Raw genomic sequence first — 21,066 nt, 5'->3', positions numbered from 1 at the left:
TCTTGGGTGAAAATTTGTTGACAGTGAAAAACCTTGATAGCAGACCTATGATATATTACAGTGGATCTCTAGGGTTTCCTGAGACACCACTGTGGCTAAGGGTGCAGTGTGTGTGTAATTTCTCTCTTAAACATACAGCTCTGGAAAAAATTAAGAGACCACTGCACCTTTTTCTTTCCTTTCCAAAAAAGTCAAAAAGGAAGGTTTTGTGTTGAACAGAAGGGTTAAAAATAAGAGACCACTGCAAATTGAACGCTTCTGTTCCACCCTCAACTTTCTTTTTCAACTTTTCTGGTGCAGTGGTCTCTTAACTCTGTTCCGGAGCAGTATTTATATGCATATTGACATCATTAAATTCCCATTTGAATCGATAATCAGACTTGAGGCTGTCTGATTCATTCAGTGGCCTCACCTTGCCAGAGTGAGGTCATGTCTGTGGTACTCCAGTGCCTTGCCGTATTCCTTCAGGTAGAAGTAGGCGTTACCCAACTGGCTGTAGATGGCACTGAGAGTCTTCAGGTCTTCTGTTCCCACCTGTACAGCCGCTTCAAAAAATGCTGTCCCCCCTTTAAAGTCACCTGATTTACACAGCCGCTCTCCCTCCAGGGCCAATTCCAGACACGAGGCCTCCATCCTGAACAAAGACACAGAGGAAAGGAGAATTACAAAGATAACACCAGTATTATAGCATCAGAATACAGAATTGTCCTGGTTCATGACAAATTAGTTCATGACAACAACCTCTGAATGCCTGCCACTGTGTGTTACCACAGCAACCGAGACTGAAGAATCACTGTTACTCTAATATGAGCACCTTGGCATCCTATGAGCTGTTATATTACCTTGAATTTATTTTTAGTAATAGATTGTGATGGTGGAGCTGCAACTACTATTGGTGATGGTGGAGCTGCTTCAAAACTTCCAATTCAGTTCTTTAAAATACCTTTTAATACTCATTAGGAACGCTACTCCTCACACACCAATTAAGGGGGAATTGTCATTCAAACTTTGAAATGACACTGATCTAGATAGTTGTTTACATACAATTTATTTAATGTTTTAATACTATTAATACTTATTAAATCTTTTAAAAATGTAACTGCATTAACTTAAAATGGTATTTCTTCGACATTATAAACTCATCGTTTGGAATGGCCCATTGTTTTAAAACTGGCAGTCTTCAACATTCCATTGATTATAAACAATGCCATTGTTGAAATAAATCAGCTAAATATCACCACTTTCCCAACTACAAAACGTAGATTAGTAGAAGATTAAACATTCTTCTACTTCTAAGTAGATACTATTTCGAAATAACAAAATGTATCAACAGCAATATTCCAAGTGAGTGAAACAGAAGAGTGTCAGAATGCCATTTTGGTCTTAAAAATTATACTATTTGACCTATCAAATTTCAGCATGTCATACAACAAATCTGTTATAGAATGTGTGTTGGATTTTGGATAGCCTGTTAAGTTGGATAAAAAAAAATAACTGGCTACAAAACATCCTGTAAATAATGAACAGAAATTAATTTTTCAATATTGCTTGCGAGAAAGAAAGTGTGCATGTGTTCACCCTTAAAGAACATTGCTTATAAAAAGGAGAACTTTAATAATGAACATAAAAAGATTAAAACTAGTGACATTTTGTTTTAAATAGTTTATAACTGTTTTCATTCCCCTTACCATAAGGCACATCTTTAACATAATGATTTGTAAACAGAACACTTTGTTTAGGGCCAAATCAGATCAGATTCTAAAATCAAGATTAATTACATTTACAGTACATTACGCTCTTAAGTGGGATTAATTATTTCAATTGTTTGTCACCACTAGTTTATATGCACCATCTCAGGAAATGCAAGAGCATAATAACAGTCCTGGTTTAGTCAATATAATAGCTGTACTAAATTCTCTTCAGAATTGTGATGTAGGGCCCAGCTCACATGCCAAAAATAACTGCTGTAAATCCAAGTCAGAATGCTCAGAGGTAGGCCACACTATAGAAATAGAATGTTTCTGTGGGCTACATAGTAACTCCACCCCCTCTACCTCTCCAGAATGCAGTTACCATGGTTACATAATGCTATTCATTCCCTATACTCTTTCTGACCTCTAAAACGGTTTCACACAAAAAGGCATTCGAGCATTTGTTAAAAATAAAAAAAATGCTTGAAGTCTGGTATGATTATACAGTGCAGTGAAAGACATTTGTTTTCAAGACAAATGTGCTCCAGTCAACCACATTCTTTTAGCACCCGTGGTCTGTAATCATATCCATTCTGGAATAATAGCTCAGAAAGTCTCATTCCTGAGCCATTCCAAGACTTTCCCCACAATCATCTGAGGACCATTGCTGCATTGAAAGTATCCAGCCAGTGTGGATTTGGTTATTCAATTGTTATAAATGCAACTGCTAAAAACGACCACCGGTTCTACCGGCAGCAGTAGTGCAGGATAGAGCAGTGTCACAGTGTAATCTAGGTGTAGGCCTATGTGTGGTCCCACAGGCTGGAAATGTTTTTCCATCATCATCATCATCATCATCATCATAAAACGATATCCTCTTTTCCCATTTCCAAGGGATTAGTAGCATAAATGTTAGGTACTATCAGCATGACATTCACCACCAGAATTTAGGCTACTTGTTGACAAATAAGCCAGTCTCAGGCAGCAGGACTCACCAGTACCTCTGTTTCTGCTTGGTTCGGCTCTTCTCCACATACACTGCTAGCTCTTGTCTTATGGGCCTCAGCAAGGCCTGAGGTCTGGGGCCCCGGTGGACCAGCCTACATATGGCTCTCTGTGCCCCAGTGAGATGACAGGAGTCAGATGACATTGAGTGCCAAGTCAACTAAAGACACTAAAGCCTCCTAAGCTCCAGCGATGTGGGTATCATGAGGTGAAATTTTAGGGTGACTTTTTTTTTTTTTTATGCTAAATATGACATGCTATTGCAATACTCAAGACTTCTGCTGGAGAATGCAGGAAAACAATATGGGTGACAATGATTTCACGTATTACTCCAGTAGTTGAATGTGAAAAGTGCAGCCAGATCGCAGAAAACTGTTCCTCAGCTTATCCCAAAGGCTTCCCAAAGAAACAATGACGAACCTCTGAACCCTTTAGGTCATCGATAATAAAAACAAAATTACAAAAATACTTTCAAAGCCACAGTTACTCCTTCCAACACCGCCTGTGTTTTCTATGGATATCTACACAAGCAGAGGTCCACAATTCCACAGGAAAACGGTAAAATGCAGATCAATAGGTACAACAGGAAATGGGATGGATCCTGGGATGCATTGCATGATGCTCTTCTCAACTAGCACTACATGACAGAGTCCTCTACTTCAATTCCTACACTGAGAAGAGACAGTGTGTTAGAACAAGGATCCTGGGTGACAGTGTGACACCAGTACGCCTCGGCACGACCAATGAGAGAGAGAGAATCTAATCTGAACATTAATCCACTGACCCAGAGCTCCTCTCTTAAGGACGCACAACGATCCAGGCAGTCTAGTCTAATCCAGCTATCTGCTGATCCTGACATACATTCTAATACGCCAACAGAACACAATCTCAGCAGAAGAATTGTAAATACAGGGTGATATGGGGAAGAATAATATAGTTCAACGTTTGACTGCATTCTTCCAACACACCCACACTCATGTCTAAAATGATATAGATTCTTAAATGTTGGAAAAGACTATTGTACCTGGAAACGGGCAATTTGTAAAGGGATATCTGTATAGGCATGCAAAGGCCCATTATCAGCAACCATCAGTCCTGTGTTCCAGTGGCACGTTGTGTTGGCCAAAGAAAGTTGATCATTTTAAAAGGCTAACTGATCACTAGAAAACCCTTGTGCAATTGTCAGCTGAAATATGTTGTGCTGATTGAAGCAACAACAAAACTTGCCTTCTTTAGACTAGCTGAGTATCAGGAGCATCAGCAATTGTGGGTTCAATTACAGGTTCAAAATGGCCAGAAACAAAGAAACTTTCTCAACCTCATCGGTTTCTTTTGTTTAAAAGATCTCATCAGATATTTTGTTTAGGAGTTCATCTGGTTGCCTTTTCACTATCCATTAAGTGTAATTGTTCTTTTTGTACACCTTTATTAAAAAAATGTTTTACAGTTACGGTTACAGACTGTCACTCCACCTCCCTACACTCATATATTGAGGGTAATTCATTTGCTAAAAGAGAGACAAAACACACAGTAAACTAAGTTAGATGAATTTGACTGATAAGATTATTTCTTTCTTCAAATTTTCAATAGATACCGCAATAATATCGTTAACGGAATTATTTTGGCCACAATAATCATGTAGTGAAAATCCGATATCGTGACAGCCCTAGGTCAAGCATGGTGGAGGCAATTTGATGGTCTGGGGGTGCTTTGGTGGTGGTGATAAAGTGGGAGACTTGTACAGGGTTAAAGGGATACTACAGAAGGAAGGCTATCACTCCATTTTGCAACACCAAGCCATACCCTGTGGATGGTGCTTCATTGGAGCCAATTTCCTCCCACACCACAATGACCCAAAGCACAGCTCCAAACTATGCAAGAACTATTTAAGGAAGAAGCAGTCAACTGGTATTCATTCTATAATGGAATGGCCAGCACAGTCACCAAATCTCAACCCTATTGAGCATGTTTGGGAGCAGCTTGACCGTATGGTTTGTAAGAAGGGCCCATAAAGCCAATCCAACTTGTGGGAGGTGCTTCAGGAAGCACGGGTGCAATCTCAAATTACCTCAATAAGTTGACATCTAGAATGCCAAAGGTCTGAAAGGCTGCAATTGCTGCAAATGGAGGATTCTTTAATGAAAGCAAAGTTTGAAGGACACAATTCAATGTCTATATTTCCTATTCATTTTGCTTTAATTCCTATTCAAAATAATTTAATATTATGTTCTCAGGTAAAACAAGAAAATGACTAAGTGATATTATATTTCTAAGTGATCGCAAACGGTAGCATTTATTATATTTCTGGCTGCACTATTTTATGCACCAGTTACTTCTAATGTAGATTGAATGGCCTCATTTCTATCAACAGTCATCATTTGAGTAGCAAAGAGCGGACAAAGAGAAACAGAAGGAAGAACAGGAAACAGGCTGTTTGTCTGTAATACACAGTAAATTAGGTTTACTGGGTTGGAAATGGGTAGGATAAGAGGACTTAGGTTTAGCTCAGCTCCTACAGGGCCAGATTTACTAAGTCTTTGCTCTGGAGTGATTGCTGCAACTCCTATTGAAAAAGAGAGAAATCTAAATCAACAAAATGTTAAGCCTTTTGTTTCTTTCCGAGGATGAAACATACATACAGACTCTAAATTGGTTCGGAATATTGGTATACTGTAACACACATGAGATTCGGTGGATTTCTAAAGCCATAGATTACCGGAATAGATACATGGAATACCAATAAATCTATTCTTTAACTTTTTAATTTTACCAGGTAAGCTTATTGAGGAAAATTCTCAATGGAAATTATGACATTGCCAAAAGAATGAAACTGCAAGACATCACAAAAGTTACATTCATTACTCTGTTGAAGCACCTTTGCTAGGCATAACAGTTTAGTTTTCTTGGGTTTGAAGCTACAAGCTTTGCATATCCTTCTCTGATTGCTCAGTTTGGCCAGGCAGCCAGTACTAGGAAGTGTTGGTGGTTCCAAATGTCTTCCAAAATAAAAAAATAAATAAAATAGAAAACAACATCTGATGCCTCTCCCCCTGCACTGCCCACCTCTAAAGCAGGCAAAGTTATCCAATAGCAGCTCAGACAAAATGTATTTTAAGGAGTATGGAGTGAGAAGTGTCAGGTTTTGTAGTTCATATCAGTCATTGGCTTCAGTAAACTTAAATAATGATTGCCAAAGCATTAACTTAAGAAATGACCACAGTAAGGTTTCTGTTTGAGCTCAGATTTATATTAGGTAGAGAGATATTGAGGAGCATGCTTAACTACTAAATAGATTTGCCTACTAGGAACTAAATAAAATGGTACCAGTAAATTCAGCATTGCATGTGCAGCAATGCCAAAGTGAACTAGAGCATAAATATTACAATGTCTGTTGTGTTGGGCACTGGAAACCAAGGGGATGTCAAACCTCTTAAGGTGACTATTTGTGGCAAGCCTATAAATTGCCAAAATCCAGAACAGGTATGATGATCATTATTATTATTATTATTATTATTATTATATTTTGTGGCACGAGTAAAGGACGCTTTTTTTTGTCCTATGTAACTCTAGATTTGTATCTGTTTGCAGACTATTACCAAGCCAAAAGAAGACAAATAGGTGTCTTTTTCTGGCTTGGTAATACAGCATAGTATAATGCTATACTATGACTAGACTATTATTTTACTTCAACACTGTTAAAAATGTAAGTGAACATTCACAAGTATTGTTTTCTCTTGTTTACATTCTTAAAAATCTTAAACTTGCACTGCAGTACTACAGCCCTACTACATCCAGAGCCCTACTACATCATGAGCCCTACTACATCCAGAGCCTTATTGTTTCATTGGAAGCCAGTGGGATTAATGAATAAAGGGCAATTATCCCAGAGAGCTGAAATTATTGTACTGCTGACAGACCATATGGCCAGAGTCAAAGACAGACCAGAGGCCTGGAACTAGAGCCTAGAGACTTACTGGGAAGAAGGCCAGACATGAAGTAGGCTTACCAAGGTATTGATTCCAGACAAAATAATCCATGACAACCTAAATATTGACTAATTATTATTATTATTCAAACTGTCTCCGTTCACCAACATTGCATTACAAATGTGTTGCTCTCGAACATGGCAAAACCCTTTACCATTAGGTGGGCCTACAGTGCGTCACCTTTGCAATTTGCTGTAGCAATTTTCTAGAACATTTGATTATTCCAGGGACAAAAGATACATTTTGATTTCCAGAGAACAACAAATATTAAATTATTAAAAAAATAAAATAATGTACTTTAGGATTATTGAAGAAAGGTGCATCCTATTTTCAGGAGCAAAGCATATTTAACCTAGCTTCCTTTTTCCACAAAAATCCATTTGTAGAATGGTGACACTACTCTTAAAAGCCTTATTATGGTATATTATGTAATGTATATTAAAAATACTAACGTAAACATCATTACTACAGTAGTAGATTTATCTATATTCAATAATATTTCTTTACTAAACTGCACAAACTCAAGTTCAAATCATGAACTCATGACATTCATCATTTCCTTCCCAAGACATTCTACTGTAACTTTGGCAGTTTACTTCGCCTCGCTGTCATGCTGAAACCTAAACTTCCGCCAAAGTTCTTGCTTTTTTGCAGACCTTTTAGGCCATTGCTACAAAAATTCACTTTTAGTTGAATCCGACCATAAAACATTTGGCAGAGTGTACAGAATGTACTCAGTGTTTGTGGCATACTTTAAACAAGATACAAGGGGGACGTTCAAATAATGGCTTCCTTCTTGCTACCCTTCCATACAGGTCAAATGTGTGCATTTCGGATATTGTTGTTACATGCACACACATTATTTTTTTACATTAAAGCCAGAAGCTCTGTGAAAGTTGCCATTTGCCACATGGTAGCTTCTCATTCTCCTACTTCTGTCTCCTTGCTTGGTCATCCACTTTGGAGGGTCTGGTATTCAATATGCTCCAAGGGACTTTCACAACACAGTGTCTTAGTTCTTTTGAAAGCTCACTTATGCTCATGTTTTTTTTTGTTTTTTTGCACTTCACTACCATATTGAATGAATCTTCAGAAACAACGGAATTCTATATTGTTGAAAAAAAAAATTGTGAATAAATGAATACACAAAAACATTATATTATTTTGTCCTACATTAATGAGAATTGTCACGTAAAACAAGGGAACGCATGAAAGAAGTTTGCCTGAAATGCCATGTTATAAACTTTAAGAGGAAATATGTGATTTAAAGAACAACTAGTAACCCTTTGCACTGGGACGGTTTGCAGCCGAGTGTGAAGCGGTGGGGATGAAAATCAGTACCTCCAAAACCGAGGCCATGGTCCTCTGTCGGAAAAGGGTGGCTTGCCCACTACAGGTTGGTGGAGAGTGCCTGCCTCAAGTGGAGGAGTTTAAGTATCTAGGGGTCTTGTTCACGAGTGAGGGAAGGATGGAACGGGAGATTGACAGACGGATCGGTGCAGCTTCTGCAGTAATGCGGTCGATGTATCAGTCTGTCGTGGTGAAGAAATGTACCGGTCAATCTACATTCCTACTCTCACCTATGGTCATGAGCTTTGGGTCATGACCAAAAGGACAAGATCCCGGATACAGACGGCCGAAATGAGCTTTCTCCGCAGGGTGGCTGGGCGATCCCTTAGAGATAGGGTGAAAAGTTTGGTCACCCGGGAAGAGCTCAGAGTAGAGCCGCTGCTCCTCCACATCGAGAGGGGTCAGCTGAGGTGGCTTGGGCATCTGTTCCGGATGCCTCCTGAACGCCTTCCCGGGAAGGTGTTCCGGGCCCATCCCACCGGGAGGAGACCCTGGGGAAGACCTAGGACACGCTGGAGGGACTATGTCTCCCAGCTGGCCTGGGAACGCCTCTGTCTCCCCAGAAGAGCTGGAGGAAGTGTCTAGGGAGAGGGAAGTCTGGGCATCTCTGCTTAGACTGCTGCCCCCCCGACCCGGCCCCGGATAAGCTGAAGAAGATGGATGGATAGTAACCCTTTCTCTGATTAACACATTAGCTACGGCTTGAGAAATGTACAGTGGGGAGAACAAGTATTTCTTATCATAGGTACACTTCAACTGTGAGAGGCTGAATCTAAAACAAAATTCCAGAAAATCACATTGGATTATTTTTAAATAATTAATTTGCATGTTATTGCATGACATAAGTATTTGATCACATACCAACCAGTAAGAATTCTGTCTCTCACAGACCTGTTAGTTTTTCTTTAAGAAGCCCTCCTGTTTTCCACTCATTTCCTGTATTAACTGCACCTGATTGAACTCGTTACCTGTATAAAAGACACCTGTCCACACACTCAATCAAACAGACTCCAACCTCTCCACAATGGCCAAGACCAGAGAGCTGTGTAAGGACATCAGGGATAAAATTGTAGACCTGCCCAATGCTGGGATGGGCTACAAGACAATAGGCAAGCAGCTTGGTGAGAAGGCAACAACTGTTGGCGCAATTATTACAAAATGGAAGAAGTTCAAGATGATGGTCAGTCTCCCTCGGTCTGGAGCTCCATGCAAGATCTCACCTTGTGGGGCATCAATGATCATGAGGAAGGTGAGGGATCAGCCCAGAACTACATGGCATGACTTGGTCAATGACCTGAAGAGAGCTGGGACCACAGTCTCAAAGAAAACCATTAGTAACACACTATGCCGTCATGGATTAAAATACTGCAGCGCATGCAAGGTCCCCCTGCTCAAGCCAGCGCATGTCCAGGCCCGCCTGAAGTTTGCCAGTGACCATCTAGATGATCCAGAGGAGGAATGGGAGAAGGTCATATGGTCTGATGAGACTGAATTAGAGCTTTTTGGTCAAAACTCCACTTGCCGTGTTTGGAGGAAGAAGAAGGATGAGTACAACCCCAAGAACACCATTCCAACCGTCAAGCATGGATGGGGAAACATCATTCTTTGGGGATGCTTTTCTGCAAAGGGGACAGGACGACTGCACCATATTGAGGGAAGGATGGATGGGGCCATGTACCGCGAGATCTTGGCCAACAACCTCCTTCCCTCAATAAGAGAATTGAAGATGGATCGTGGCTGGGTCTTCCAGCATGACAACGACCCGAAACACACAGCCATTGCAACTATGGAGTGGCACCGTAAGAAGCATCTCAAGGTCCTGGAGTGGCATAGCCAGTCTCCACACCTGAAACCAAAAGAAAATCTTTGGAGGGAGATGAAAGTCTGTATTGCCCAGCGACAGCCCCGAAACCTGAAGGATCTGGAGAAGGTCTGTATGGAGGAGTGGGACAAAATCCCTGCTGCAGTGTGTGCAAACCTGGTCAAGAACTACAGGAAACATATGATCTCTAATTGCAAACAAAGGTTTCTGTAACAAATATTGAGTTCTGCTTTTCTGATGTATCAAATACGTATGTCATGCAATAAAATGCTAATTAATTACTTAAAACTCATACCATGTGATTTTCTGGATTTTTGTTTTAGATTCCGCCACTCACAGTTGAAGAGTACCAATGATAGAAATTCTAAAGACTTCTACATGCTTTGTAAGTGGGAAAACCTGCAAAATACCTGTTCTCCTCCACTGTAACTACTCTTACAGTCACAGACAAAACTATAGATGCAACAATTATAATCACTCCACTCCTATTTTCCATTTGCTGCTCAATCCCCTTCCTATCACTCAGCATTGAAAAGGCCTACCTCTAAACCCAGGAAACTCTTTGACACCTTCTCCATCCATTCTCCACCTCTTCCCACTACATAATGATAACTAGTGACACCCAGCCCTCAGATTTTCACCGGAGAACCTGCCCTATTGACAACATTCCTTCCTCCATTCAGATATTTATTGGAGAAATTGCCCAATTTACCCACTTCAAGAAACCAACCCTTGATACCTTTGGTGTAAAAAACAAACAAAAAAAAACATTAAAAACCATATTTACCAGCTAAAACGTGTTTTCAAAAATAATTAGGGTGTAGACCAAAGAAAATGCCTGAGTACATGTAAGCATGGACAATGTGGTTATATATATTTTTTTTGCCATGGTAAAGGTTTTTACGGACACACCACAGACAGTCCACATTACTGATAAGCCTTATTAAGCTGCTAGGTACCATGTTAAATCAAGCAGAAATGTCATGTTAAAATGGCACTGGAGATGGTTTATCGATAATGAGCGTGGCACAGATATATTCTAACCTGATTTCTTCTATCATTGCTACTCATTTAACACAATCCAACTATTTCAGTATCCTTTCCCCCTTCCGCAACACAGGTGACGACACACATTTGTGTAACTGGCTGTCCACCACAAGCTTAACCTCGACGCAATGTCATGGTGAATTAAGGCCTACTGAAACGCAACAGCTAGAAAAATATACGGTACCTCTTTTGGAACTCCATCCATGACTTACAAAAGTTGACTTCAGCCCGCCACAACAGTTGTTTCCAATGCCCACAGTATTATAAGAGTGAGTGTGTGCATGTGGTTGTGACTGTATTGCTATTTATACTTTTATGACTAAACAATATCCTTCTTACCAGAAACAAAATGGATACGTCTGTCTTTGTGCTTGCATAAAGCTGCCAGATGTTGGTTGATGTTCTGCCTTTAAGTTCTATGAAGAGTATGTTTTCACTTCCTTAAAAAGAAGTTACAACTGAGAAAGCTGAAAATGTTTTGGCCTCTGTACTCTAGTCTTTTGCATTTAAAATGAAACTATGAGTAGGTGTGGACATCATTCCTTTTGGGGTATTTTTATATCCATATTTGTGGAACCTTTTAGAAATGAAAAGCAGTTTGTACATAGTCATGCACTTTAGGGCACCAAAAGAATTTGGACTGTATAAAGTACTGAAACGTTTAGTATGTGCCCCTACCTGGCATGTAATACATTGTGATTCTGAAAAGCTGCATTTGCAATTTGTACAGATTAGTACATCCCTTATAGCAGAGGTGGGGGACTCGAGTCACATGACTTGACTCGAGTCTGACTCGAGTCACAATTTTCAGGACTTGTGACTTGCTTGATTAAAGTATGGAAATGACTTGACTTTGACTTGAGAACAAATTACTTGAGACTTGACTTGACTTGAAGTGGAAGACTCGACAATGACTTGAACTTATAATAAACAAACAGCAATACAATTATTTTATATGTTGTGACATCAGCACCACTAATCAGCGTATGTCTCTTTAACGCTGCACAATTCAAACCGCGCCAAACATGGCAGACAGTAACGTTAGTCGAGCTCCACAAATAGAATCGTTTGGATACAAGGACTTTGAACTGGACCGTGTGAATATAAAAATATTTGCCAGATGCAAAATATGCAACAACGTCAAATTTAATTCGTCATTTTAAGAACCACAAGGGAAGGTAAGAAAGTAATCTCTTTATATTCAGTTTCACTAAGATCTATAACGTATAAGTTACTAATGTAATGAATTAATCTTTTGTTTGTCATAATTTGGCCTTGGTTGCATATTATGTTTTTTTTTCTTCTTGTTAGAAATGTGACCATTATCATTACTGAATATGTCTGGTAAATAGATGTAAGGGCATTTGACTATAACAGTGGCATAGCCTGAATTTTAATGTTGATGGGCATCTTAAAATGAGCGGGCATGTATATTATTACACGTAGGCTATAATGTCTGTATTAAATGTGCGCATTTTCAAGTGTTTGTGGACTGCGTGTGGAAACGAAAAAGCATTGTGCTTACACCATAACAGTTAACTTTACTGCATGAAAGGCTAACATGGAGGCGCCGATGTGATTACTAGCATCTAAACATTTCGAAGAGTTTTTTTTTTTTTACTCATACAGACAAGAATAATTACAGCGTAATTACATATTAGGCAGTTTTTAAGTCACAATAATTAGTTTATAAGGTTGTTATTATTAGCCCTTATTACATGGATTGGCTGAATTCCAGTGCAGAATGCGTGTTATTTCTTGATAACAGACCATTGCAATGAAAAACAGCGCGTTGCTATGGACGCAGCAGAATTCTAACCAGAGACAGAACGGACTATTTTCTTTAGAGGAAGCAATACAATCGTTTGTAAATCAATAAATTCCTTTTGAAATCAATATTTTGTGTCAAATTATTGATTTATTTGGTAGGTAGCCATGTAATAAGCGGGATAAGGTATAGCGAAGCGGTTGTTATAGCGAATACAACCCCTTCAGGCTGATTCAAGATCCCTCCGCTTCGTCCCCCCAAAAAATTGTACCACGGAGGAGAAAAATATTTGATTTTGAAATCGAGCTTTGCACCGAGCGCACGTCAGAAACAGAGGACAGTGTGTGTGTGTGTGTGTGTGTGTGTGTGTTCATCTCTTTAGTACTGTGACTTGACTTTAAACTTATAAGGACTCGACTTGACTTGCTTAGGGTGAACCCTTGACTTGACTTGCTTGATTTATCTGAACTGTGACTTGAGACTTGACTCATGACTTGATGGTTAAGACTTGAGACTTGCTTGGACTTGACCATGTGTGACTTGTCCCCATCTCTGCCTTATACTCTTTCTGATTGTGTAATCATAGATATTTTGAAGGCAAGATAGTCAACATGTTGGTGTTCAACGAGTAACAAATAGAAAGTATAGAATATAACACCTCGGTATACATCAGAAATTCAGACACCTCTAAAATTACTGAAACCCTTGATAGACTTTTATTAAGAAGTCCAATTATAAATAACATGTAATGAGCAACATTTTCTTCAAAAGAGAAAGTATGTCATTTAAAAGTAACAATTCCTCACAGAAAAAAATGTAGATCTGCTTGTTTATTATTTTTACCGTAATCATAAAAGAAGAAAGTTTAAGTGAATACTAATACTTAATGTTTCAGACTGATCTCACAATGTAAATGTACAAAATCATACATGAAGTGAATCATCTTTTGCTAAAGAGTTGTGATTTGGAATGGTGGCCAGGAGTAAACGCTACCAACTCGGACACAAATGCTTGACAGATTGAATCACCAGATGCGCAGTGTTTTTCTTTCCAAACCTTACCCCTAACCATAATGGAAGTGTTATCTAACCTTAACCATTTCTGTTGTCAAACCTTATACCTAACCTTAACGGCACTTAAGTAAACTTTAACGTCAAAACCAACACTATGGAATCAATGGTAGTTTCTTGCTAGTTGCTTTAGTAACCAAAACATCAGTTTGGTATGTTTAGTTGTAAGAAGTGCCATCCATATTAATGTCATGTAAATGGGGTTTCCTTTCATGGAATAAATATTTGCCGGGATTTCAAAGTTCTCTATCTTATCCTCCAATCCACCGTAATGACATGACACTTGGACTATGATGAGCCTCCTCTGGTTCTAAGGATATTTTTTAGTGTTGCCTCTTTGCCAGTTTCAGCTGAAAAAGCTCCAGAACCAACCAACCATGTTCACCAAATATATTGGGTTTCCTCAAGGGGGTCCACATCAGGCCTGATACATTTGACAAGGATGGAGTATATATCATAATGCTTGGCTAAACGTGTATGGTTCTGGGTTTCATAATCTAAGGTTCTATGATACTGTACTGCTGTCTTGGTTGGTTGGCTTGGCACAGGAGCTCTGTGCTCAGAGTACTAATCCACCCATAATTACAGAGAGGCAAGGCTGGTTGTCAGGGAAACCAAAGAAAAACTCTCCAGGAATGTTTCTTCACCTCAGTATGTGTCCTTTCAGTTTTGGCTAATCCCAGTCTTCCCCTCTGTTTACCCACTCTCTCTCTGTTCTAGACTCTAATGTTTCATATTTTCCCTGATATAACTAGCAATATCCCAATATCGCAGTTCAAACCAAAAGTGCCATTAAAAAATATATATACCAGGTGAAAATAAGTTATACATTATTATACCACTGTAAATGGAGAAATATACACATTAATCAAATGGTTTCTTGTCACAATGGCACTTTTGGTTTCACCACTATGCTCATTGTGTTTTGTACAGATATTCACATTCAACATCCAATTATCAAATATCCACAAACTTAAACACCACTCTGAATCATTTAATATTCTATGGTAGTGCTACAGTATTTCTAGCAATAAAGTGAGTAAACATTTCTAAATTAAATATTTAAAAAGGTTTAGACATACATATTGACACAGCATAAAACATTTTAAACCTTAGTCTGGTTACCCATTACGCATGATTCTTTTCCATTTTTACTTCAGTTCACAAGCAAACTTGCATTCATTAAGAATTATTGTTGGCTGATGGTAATTATTGTGGGCTGATGGGAATCTTTCAAAAACCATCCAACGATTCGGTCTTGTGAATCAAGTTACCGAATCAAAAACAATATAAAATCAGGAAAACATTACCTCAAGTAAGGTTGGTAAACAATGTTTGCAGAATGTCATAATTCCTGCAGCAAATTTGATTAAAAGCTAGATAAATTAAAACAATTATGCCTTGCTATTCTAGATTTAAATACTGATCATGAGAAAGCAATTTCCAACAATTCGCAGAAAAAAAAGTTTTACTGACAAAAATACCTTTTGGTCAGAATTTTAATATTTGTAAAGTATTTTCAAATATTTTCAAACAATTTGTATTATTGTTCCCCACAAGCACCTGTATTACCATCAACTTTTCCACTCCAGATTGCACACATTTTGCAGCTGGCAGGTGAACAGGTGTTTCCTGATGCACTAGTAGCAGTGTTTAACTCTGAGAAGCATTGAAACTACCACACATGAAACTGGACCAGCAAATTCAGCTAAATATTAAGTCTTCCTATTACAATGCCATGTAAAGGACTATATATTCCTTTTTTTTTATTGTGCTGTCCAGCTAGATTATATTGATTGTCAACATTTTTTAATATTTAACTAAGGAAGACCTCCTGGTCACAGACAGGTGGAATGCCAATGTTTCAGCTCTAAACAGGACTTCTAATAGCATTGGAATGAATTGATAGCCGCCTACAGAAACATTTGGTGGGTCGTGACCCAAATTTGGGTTGTATTAAAAGCATCTCCGACATGTGTAAAAATATTTTATAATAAAGAACTTATTTTGATACTGCAACATATACACAGGTGGAATGTCAACAACATAATGCTAAATACATTTTTTTAGGAAACTGTTCATCATACACCGTAGATTCAGCTTGTAAGTCTAGCTCAGTAGCTAACGTTATTAGCTACAGCGAGAGAGGGAGGGAATCTTTGCTAATTTACATGTTGTGAAAATATTGGTAGGTGTGAAGTTCATAATTAAGTATTTCAGTTATGTCAATATTTATCTGTTCACAAGTTAACTGATGTTTTTTTTATATTTGCATTGAAACTGTTCATTAACACTTTTCACTGATTGTGGCTATTACTACAGTACATCCTCCTATTATGCGTCATTTATAAGGGATACTTCTCTTGAATTAATAATACATGTTTTTTTTCAATACTGAATGGCCATCAAATAGTCTTGAAAAACACAACAATAGCCTTTTATGTTATTTATTTTACATTTATTTATCTGGGTAATTGAGACTCATTGAGATTCAGCATTAATCTAAAAAACATTACAAAATGCCAATTGCAGTACAATCCATATTATACAATATGCAGTTGCAAGTGAATTATCATCAAACCTGGACCACAAAGCAAAACCATTTGAGACTTGGTGATCTAAAGTGTGGCTTGCAAACAGAGAGAGTCTGAAGCACCTCTATTGTATTTCTCCATATTCCAAAATTGTCTGAACCACCCAAAAAGCCATGCATGTTAAAAATGCAATTGTTGATGCCTTTAACCATAACTTTCATTACTAACTCAAATGAAAAGAGTAAATGACAATCAAGAATATTTCCGGCCCACTCTATTTCAATTACAAACATTTTACACAGATCCAACTACAGGTGTGTGAGCTCTGCTTTCTCTTTTGACCATGGCAGTGGGTTTCCATGCTTGCGTGTCACATCTTGAGCAAAATCCCAGCCTGATTTAGCTGTAGGCTAAACACTAACAAATAATGGCTGACAAACTTGGCCCTAGTCTGCACCACTTCTCTGGTGTTTTAGCACATATTAAATCAAACTCATCTTTTTTTAAAGTCAGGAAAACAGCTCATGTGCTGCCAAGACATCAGAGTGGGGATTGCTAGTGACCTTGACAGCTACCTCCAGATTTTCTTGCTAAAAATCTAACTAAAATGGTGGAGTCTCTGGTAAATACACAGCCATGTTTGTTTTTAGCTGGAGACTGCATTTTGAATCAATATCTGTTAGTTTTTAGACATGGACAGAGTACTATTATATAGTAACTGATTTTGCCAAAGGTCTGGATAAAAAAATAAAAATAAGAATGTGTGGCTGTATTTATTGATCATTCCATTTTGATTAAGAAATTGACCTCACTGACCTTGGCTGTTGACACCTGGACGGAACCCAGGCCATTGCAACAGATGGGGCTCAATCAGATATTCTAGAAGTCCAGAAAGGACTTGAGCCCTTTTTTGTATGTAATTTGCATACACTTTGTATCTGTATGAATATGAGAGACATTTTCATGCTGATGATATAGTACCTGTGCCATCTCTTGCTCAAGCGTTTACACACCTGCAGTCTGTTCCAACCGTTACAAAATGTATATTACCTTAGACAGTTCTGTCATAGAACATGTCCCCTCCTGCAGCTACCTTGGGATTTGAATAGATGAAAAACCGCCTTACAAAAAATACATAATGAAGTTGATGAAGCTGGAGATCAGAACTGCTTCCTTCTATATAAACAAATCACATCCAGGTCAACATAGATATTACATTGTACAAGCTTCTTCAATGGAGATGGTCTATGAACACATGCCACCACATCAATAGGGAAACCTTTAGACACAGCTTATCATCCAGCTTCGCATTTAACTACTGGTGCAAAATTCCGCACACTTCATTGTCTTATAATCTACAGTTAGCTTAGACTTTCTAGCCTACAGAAGGTTGTAATGCAAAAAATTCCAACCTATGTCACCTCAAAAATGGGAAAATCAGCAGTAGCCAAAAGCGCTCTCAAGACGGACTAGTCTTAAAAATTAGGCCACTCGGGGCCCATCCAGTCTACTATGGCTCTCAGTCATGGAATGTTGTGCAGTAATGTTAAAATTGCTTTTTTATTGTTCAATGTGACTGTTTTTCACAATTATGTATGTTTTTATATGCTGTAACACTGGGCTCAAAGAGACCTTGGTCTGATTCACTTCGTATAAACTAAAAGAAAAAAATGCATTTGAATGGAGCCCTGTATATGAGACCCACACAAACAAAGCAGATATAAGAGATAGTGTAAAGGCTTTAAGCTTGAGATAAAAAGGTTGCCACAGACAATACTCTGACATTGACTCATATGTTTTTCACCTTTAATGACCACACACACACACACACACACACACACACACACACCAATAGAGCACAGAGAATGAAAATCCAATGTAGAGACAGCATAAAGAATGCATAGGGTAAAGGTTTTGCGGTCTCCACACATATGCAAAGACAGAGGAATTCACCCATACTGTTATACATACACACAAATCCAACTACAGGTGTGTGAGTTCTGCTTTCTCTTTTGACCATGGCAGTGGGTTTCCATGCTTGCGTGTCACATCTTGAGCAAAATCCCAGCCTGAGCCAGCTGAGACGCTCCACACAGTATACGTGGCTCCTGACATTCGGCACATTTACTCAGAAGAAAAGTGGTTAAGATATACCGGCTGAGGCTAGAAATTGAGTGTTTGCTGGAAATGTTGTCATAGCCTACTTCCACTGAGCTGTGGCTAGGCTAGTTTCCCAGCAAGGTAAAGTTAGTTTTATAATGGACATTCATATTTGCCCAACAAAACCAACTAATTCAGGACACCGAAAAGTATGGGTTCTTGATCAGGTGAAGGTGGACTACAGTTCACACATTTCAATGTATGAATCAAAGATGTTTTATATTTTCGTTTTTTCTAAATAATTTTGTTTAATTATAATTAGAAACTTTATTAACTTTATTAAATTCAATAGAGTCTACAAAAAGTGTGCAATGACAACAAAAGTGCTATATTCTGACTCTGGGGAGGATGGGAAACAATCTACAGCTTTTACTTTTTTGAAAAATGTTTACAACATTTTGAGTTTAGCCTTAGACATTCAGTAGCGTGCTATATTCCAACTTGGGGGAGGATGGGCTACAATCTACATCTGATAGTTTTCTGAAAATGTTTTGCAAATAAACATTTTCAGAACACTAAAGCCGTAGATTGTACCATCCTCCCGAGTAGTAATATATAACTTTTATTGTCATGGCACACTTTTCAAAGACGATATTGCATTTCTAAGGCTAAAGTTTTTTGTATTTTTTTACTATTTCAGGAAAACTAAAATCCATAGACTGCAGCCCATCCTCCCCCGAGTCATATATAGTTATGTCACACTTTTTGTAGACGCTATGGATTTTTTAAGGTTCTAATTACAATAAAAAAACATATTTTGGAAAACCGAAAAAATATAAACAAAGGTTTGTTTCATACACGGAAATGTGTGGACTGTAGTCAAGAACCCATACTTGACTGTAGTCAAGAACCCTGATCAAGAACCCATACTTTTCGGTGTCCTGGATTGGTTTTTGTTCGGGCGAATAAGAATGTCCACTGAATGTCCACTATAAAACTACCTTAGTAGTACCGCTTAGTTTGCCTGCCTTGCCCGTGGTTAGACAGACAGCTAGAAGCCGGTACCCCTGGAATCTGTTAGTTTAGCCGCTCCCTCTCCTTAGTCCCTGTCTTTACTCTCTCCTCCCCCAGCTGAGAACAGGCTATGTCAATAGCCCAGGCGTTCATACCAGACTAACCCTCTCCCATCCCCCGAGTTGTGTCCTACCTCGAGTGAAGCCTCTTGCTGGCAAGATCCTGGTCCACACTGTAAGCTGACTGAGCCATGGGCAGCCTCCCCTCGTAGCTAGCGTTTTACAAAAATCACTAATGCCAGTTGCACTAGACTACTCTCTATGCTGCTACTACCTCCTTCCTGTTGGCTCTTCGCTTCTCACACAGTCTCTTCCCTTTCTCAGCAGAGCAATGGCAGCTGCCTAGGAAGTGAGGTGTTGTGCAAAAAACCCATATAAGGCAGGCCCCGCCCCGGCTGTGTTGACATCACGGAGCAGGCTGTCGTGTGTATTTCAATGTGTTAGAGAGTGAGTTGGAGTGTTGACTGCAAAGGGTAAATCCTAATTGGTTGACTAATTGTCTCACGCTGATTTACGGGCGCATGTTAACATGCGCATGTTAACATGCACATGCCTGCGCCCATCAGGCAGGCACATAGTATTTCTGACTTCTATGCTGCTAAAGGCAACACCAAAAAACTGTTTTAATATTACATTCTCTACATAGCTACTTTAACTTTCTCGCGGTCAGTTTTTAATAATTATTCTACAAATTCCAGAGGCTTTTTTCACTCTTAGTAAAAAATGTTTTATCTAGTACCTAATAGGATTGTCCAGCTGTACCCATAGGAGAGACCTTTGAATGTGTACAACTCTTTATTATGGGGACAGGGTGGCATTTTATGTGTGGTAAAATGTAGTAAATTGGAAAGAAACTGTAAGCATACAATTTAGATCATTTTTTTTATCAGTTGTAGATATTAGTTTCAAATGACCCAAATAAAATAGGGTACAGTAATAGTGGCATGTGTGAATAAATTATACTATAAAAGACTGAGAGATGGCTGATTTTGCTTTATTAGATGATTTGGCTCATGCTGCTTTTCACAGGGAGCTAATTTAATTAAACAAGTGGGACTTTTTGGCACAATGTAAATTGGCTCATCAGCAGATATTATTTCCCTAAAATTATTTTATTGGATTCATGCAATGATTTAAGACCTACTTTCGAAAGGTAAACAAAGAGAACACATGTCATTCTGGTGCATATCCATATGTTATCCACCCTCTGGTTTTTGGCACAGTTAAGCAAGTGTTGGTCTGGCATCTTACAACCCTCAATGTGCCGATTGATGCCTGCTGTTTTGGAATTAATTATAAGCAAAACCAACAGTTACACACAATTTCCATGCATGATTGCATGACAAGTTGAAGTCAAACAGGTTTCTTTGCCTTCAGTGGTTTTGCAAACACAATTGGAGCAACATACAACCCCATCCCTAAACAAGTTCAACTATGTACACAGAAAAAGGCGATGGTATTTGATGTGTAAAACACACAGCTGAATGGGGTGACAAGGTCACCAGGTGGAATACACAAAGATATTGGTTAGCTGAAGATGCCCCTGTGGGTCTTGTGGGCCTAGGATTAGGTATATGTAGTTACAAGGTCTTATGTGGAGCAAACAACTCCCACACTTAA

The 21,066-nt window shown here is 38.7% G+C and overlaps 1 protein-coding gene across 2 annotated transcripts in view; it reads right to left on the bottom strand.

Annotated features, from left to right (window-relative positions):
• gpsm1b (G protein signaling modulator 1b) overlaps positions 1–19,786 on the bottom strand; it is a 38,541-nt gene extending 18,755 nt beyond the window's left edge. The window contains exons 1-2 of one of the 2 annotated variants that reach the window (XM_010877993.5): positions 19,581–19,786; positions 413–634 (exon numbers count right to left, since the gene is read on the bottom strand). In XM_010877993.5, coding sequence (XP_010876295.1) covers positions 413–634; positions 19,581–19,639 — 281 coding nt within the window. In that variant the 5' untranslated portion in view covers positions 19,640–19,786. Of the gene's footprint in view, positions 1–412; positions 635–2,686; positions 3,357–19,580 lie in introns of those variants that run through there. The other variant, XM_034297069.1, reaches the window with a different exon arrangement.
• Between the last annotated feature and the right edge of the window lie 1,280 nt (positions 19,787–21,066).

Source organism: Esox lucius, chromosome 14 (genome assembly GCF_011004845.1).
Source record: "Esox lucius isolate fEsoLuc1 chromosome 14, fEsoLuc1.pri, whole genome shotgun sequence".
NCBI classification, from domain to species: Eukaryota; Metazoa; Chordata; class Actinopteri; order Esociformes; family Esocidae; genus Esox; species Esox lucius.
The sequence above is the reverse complement of the archived record's forward strand: the minus strand, read 5'-3'. Positions and strand labels throughout refer to the sequence as shown.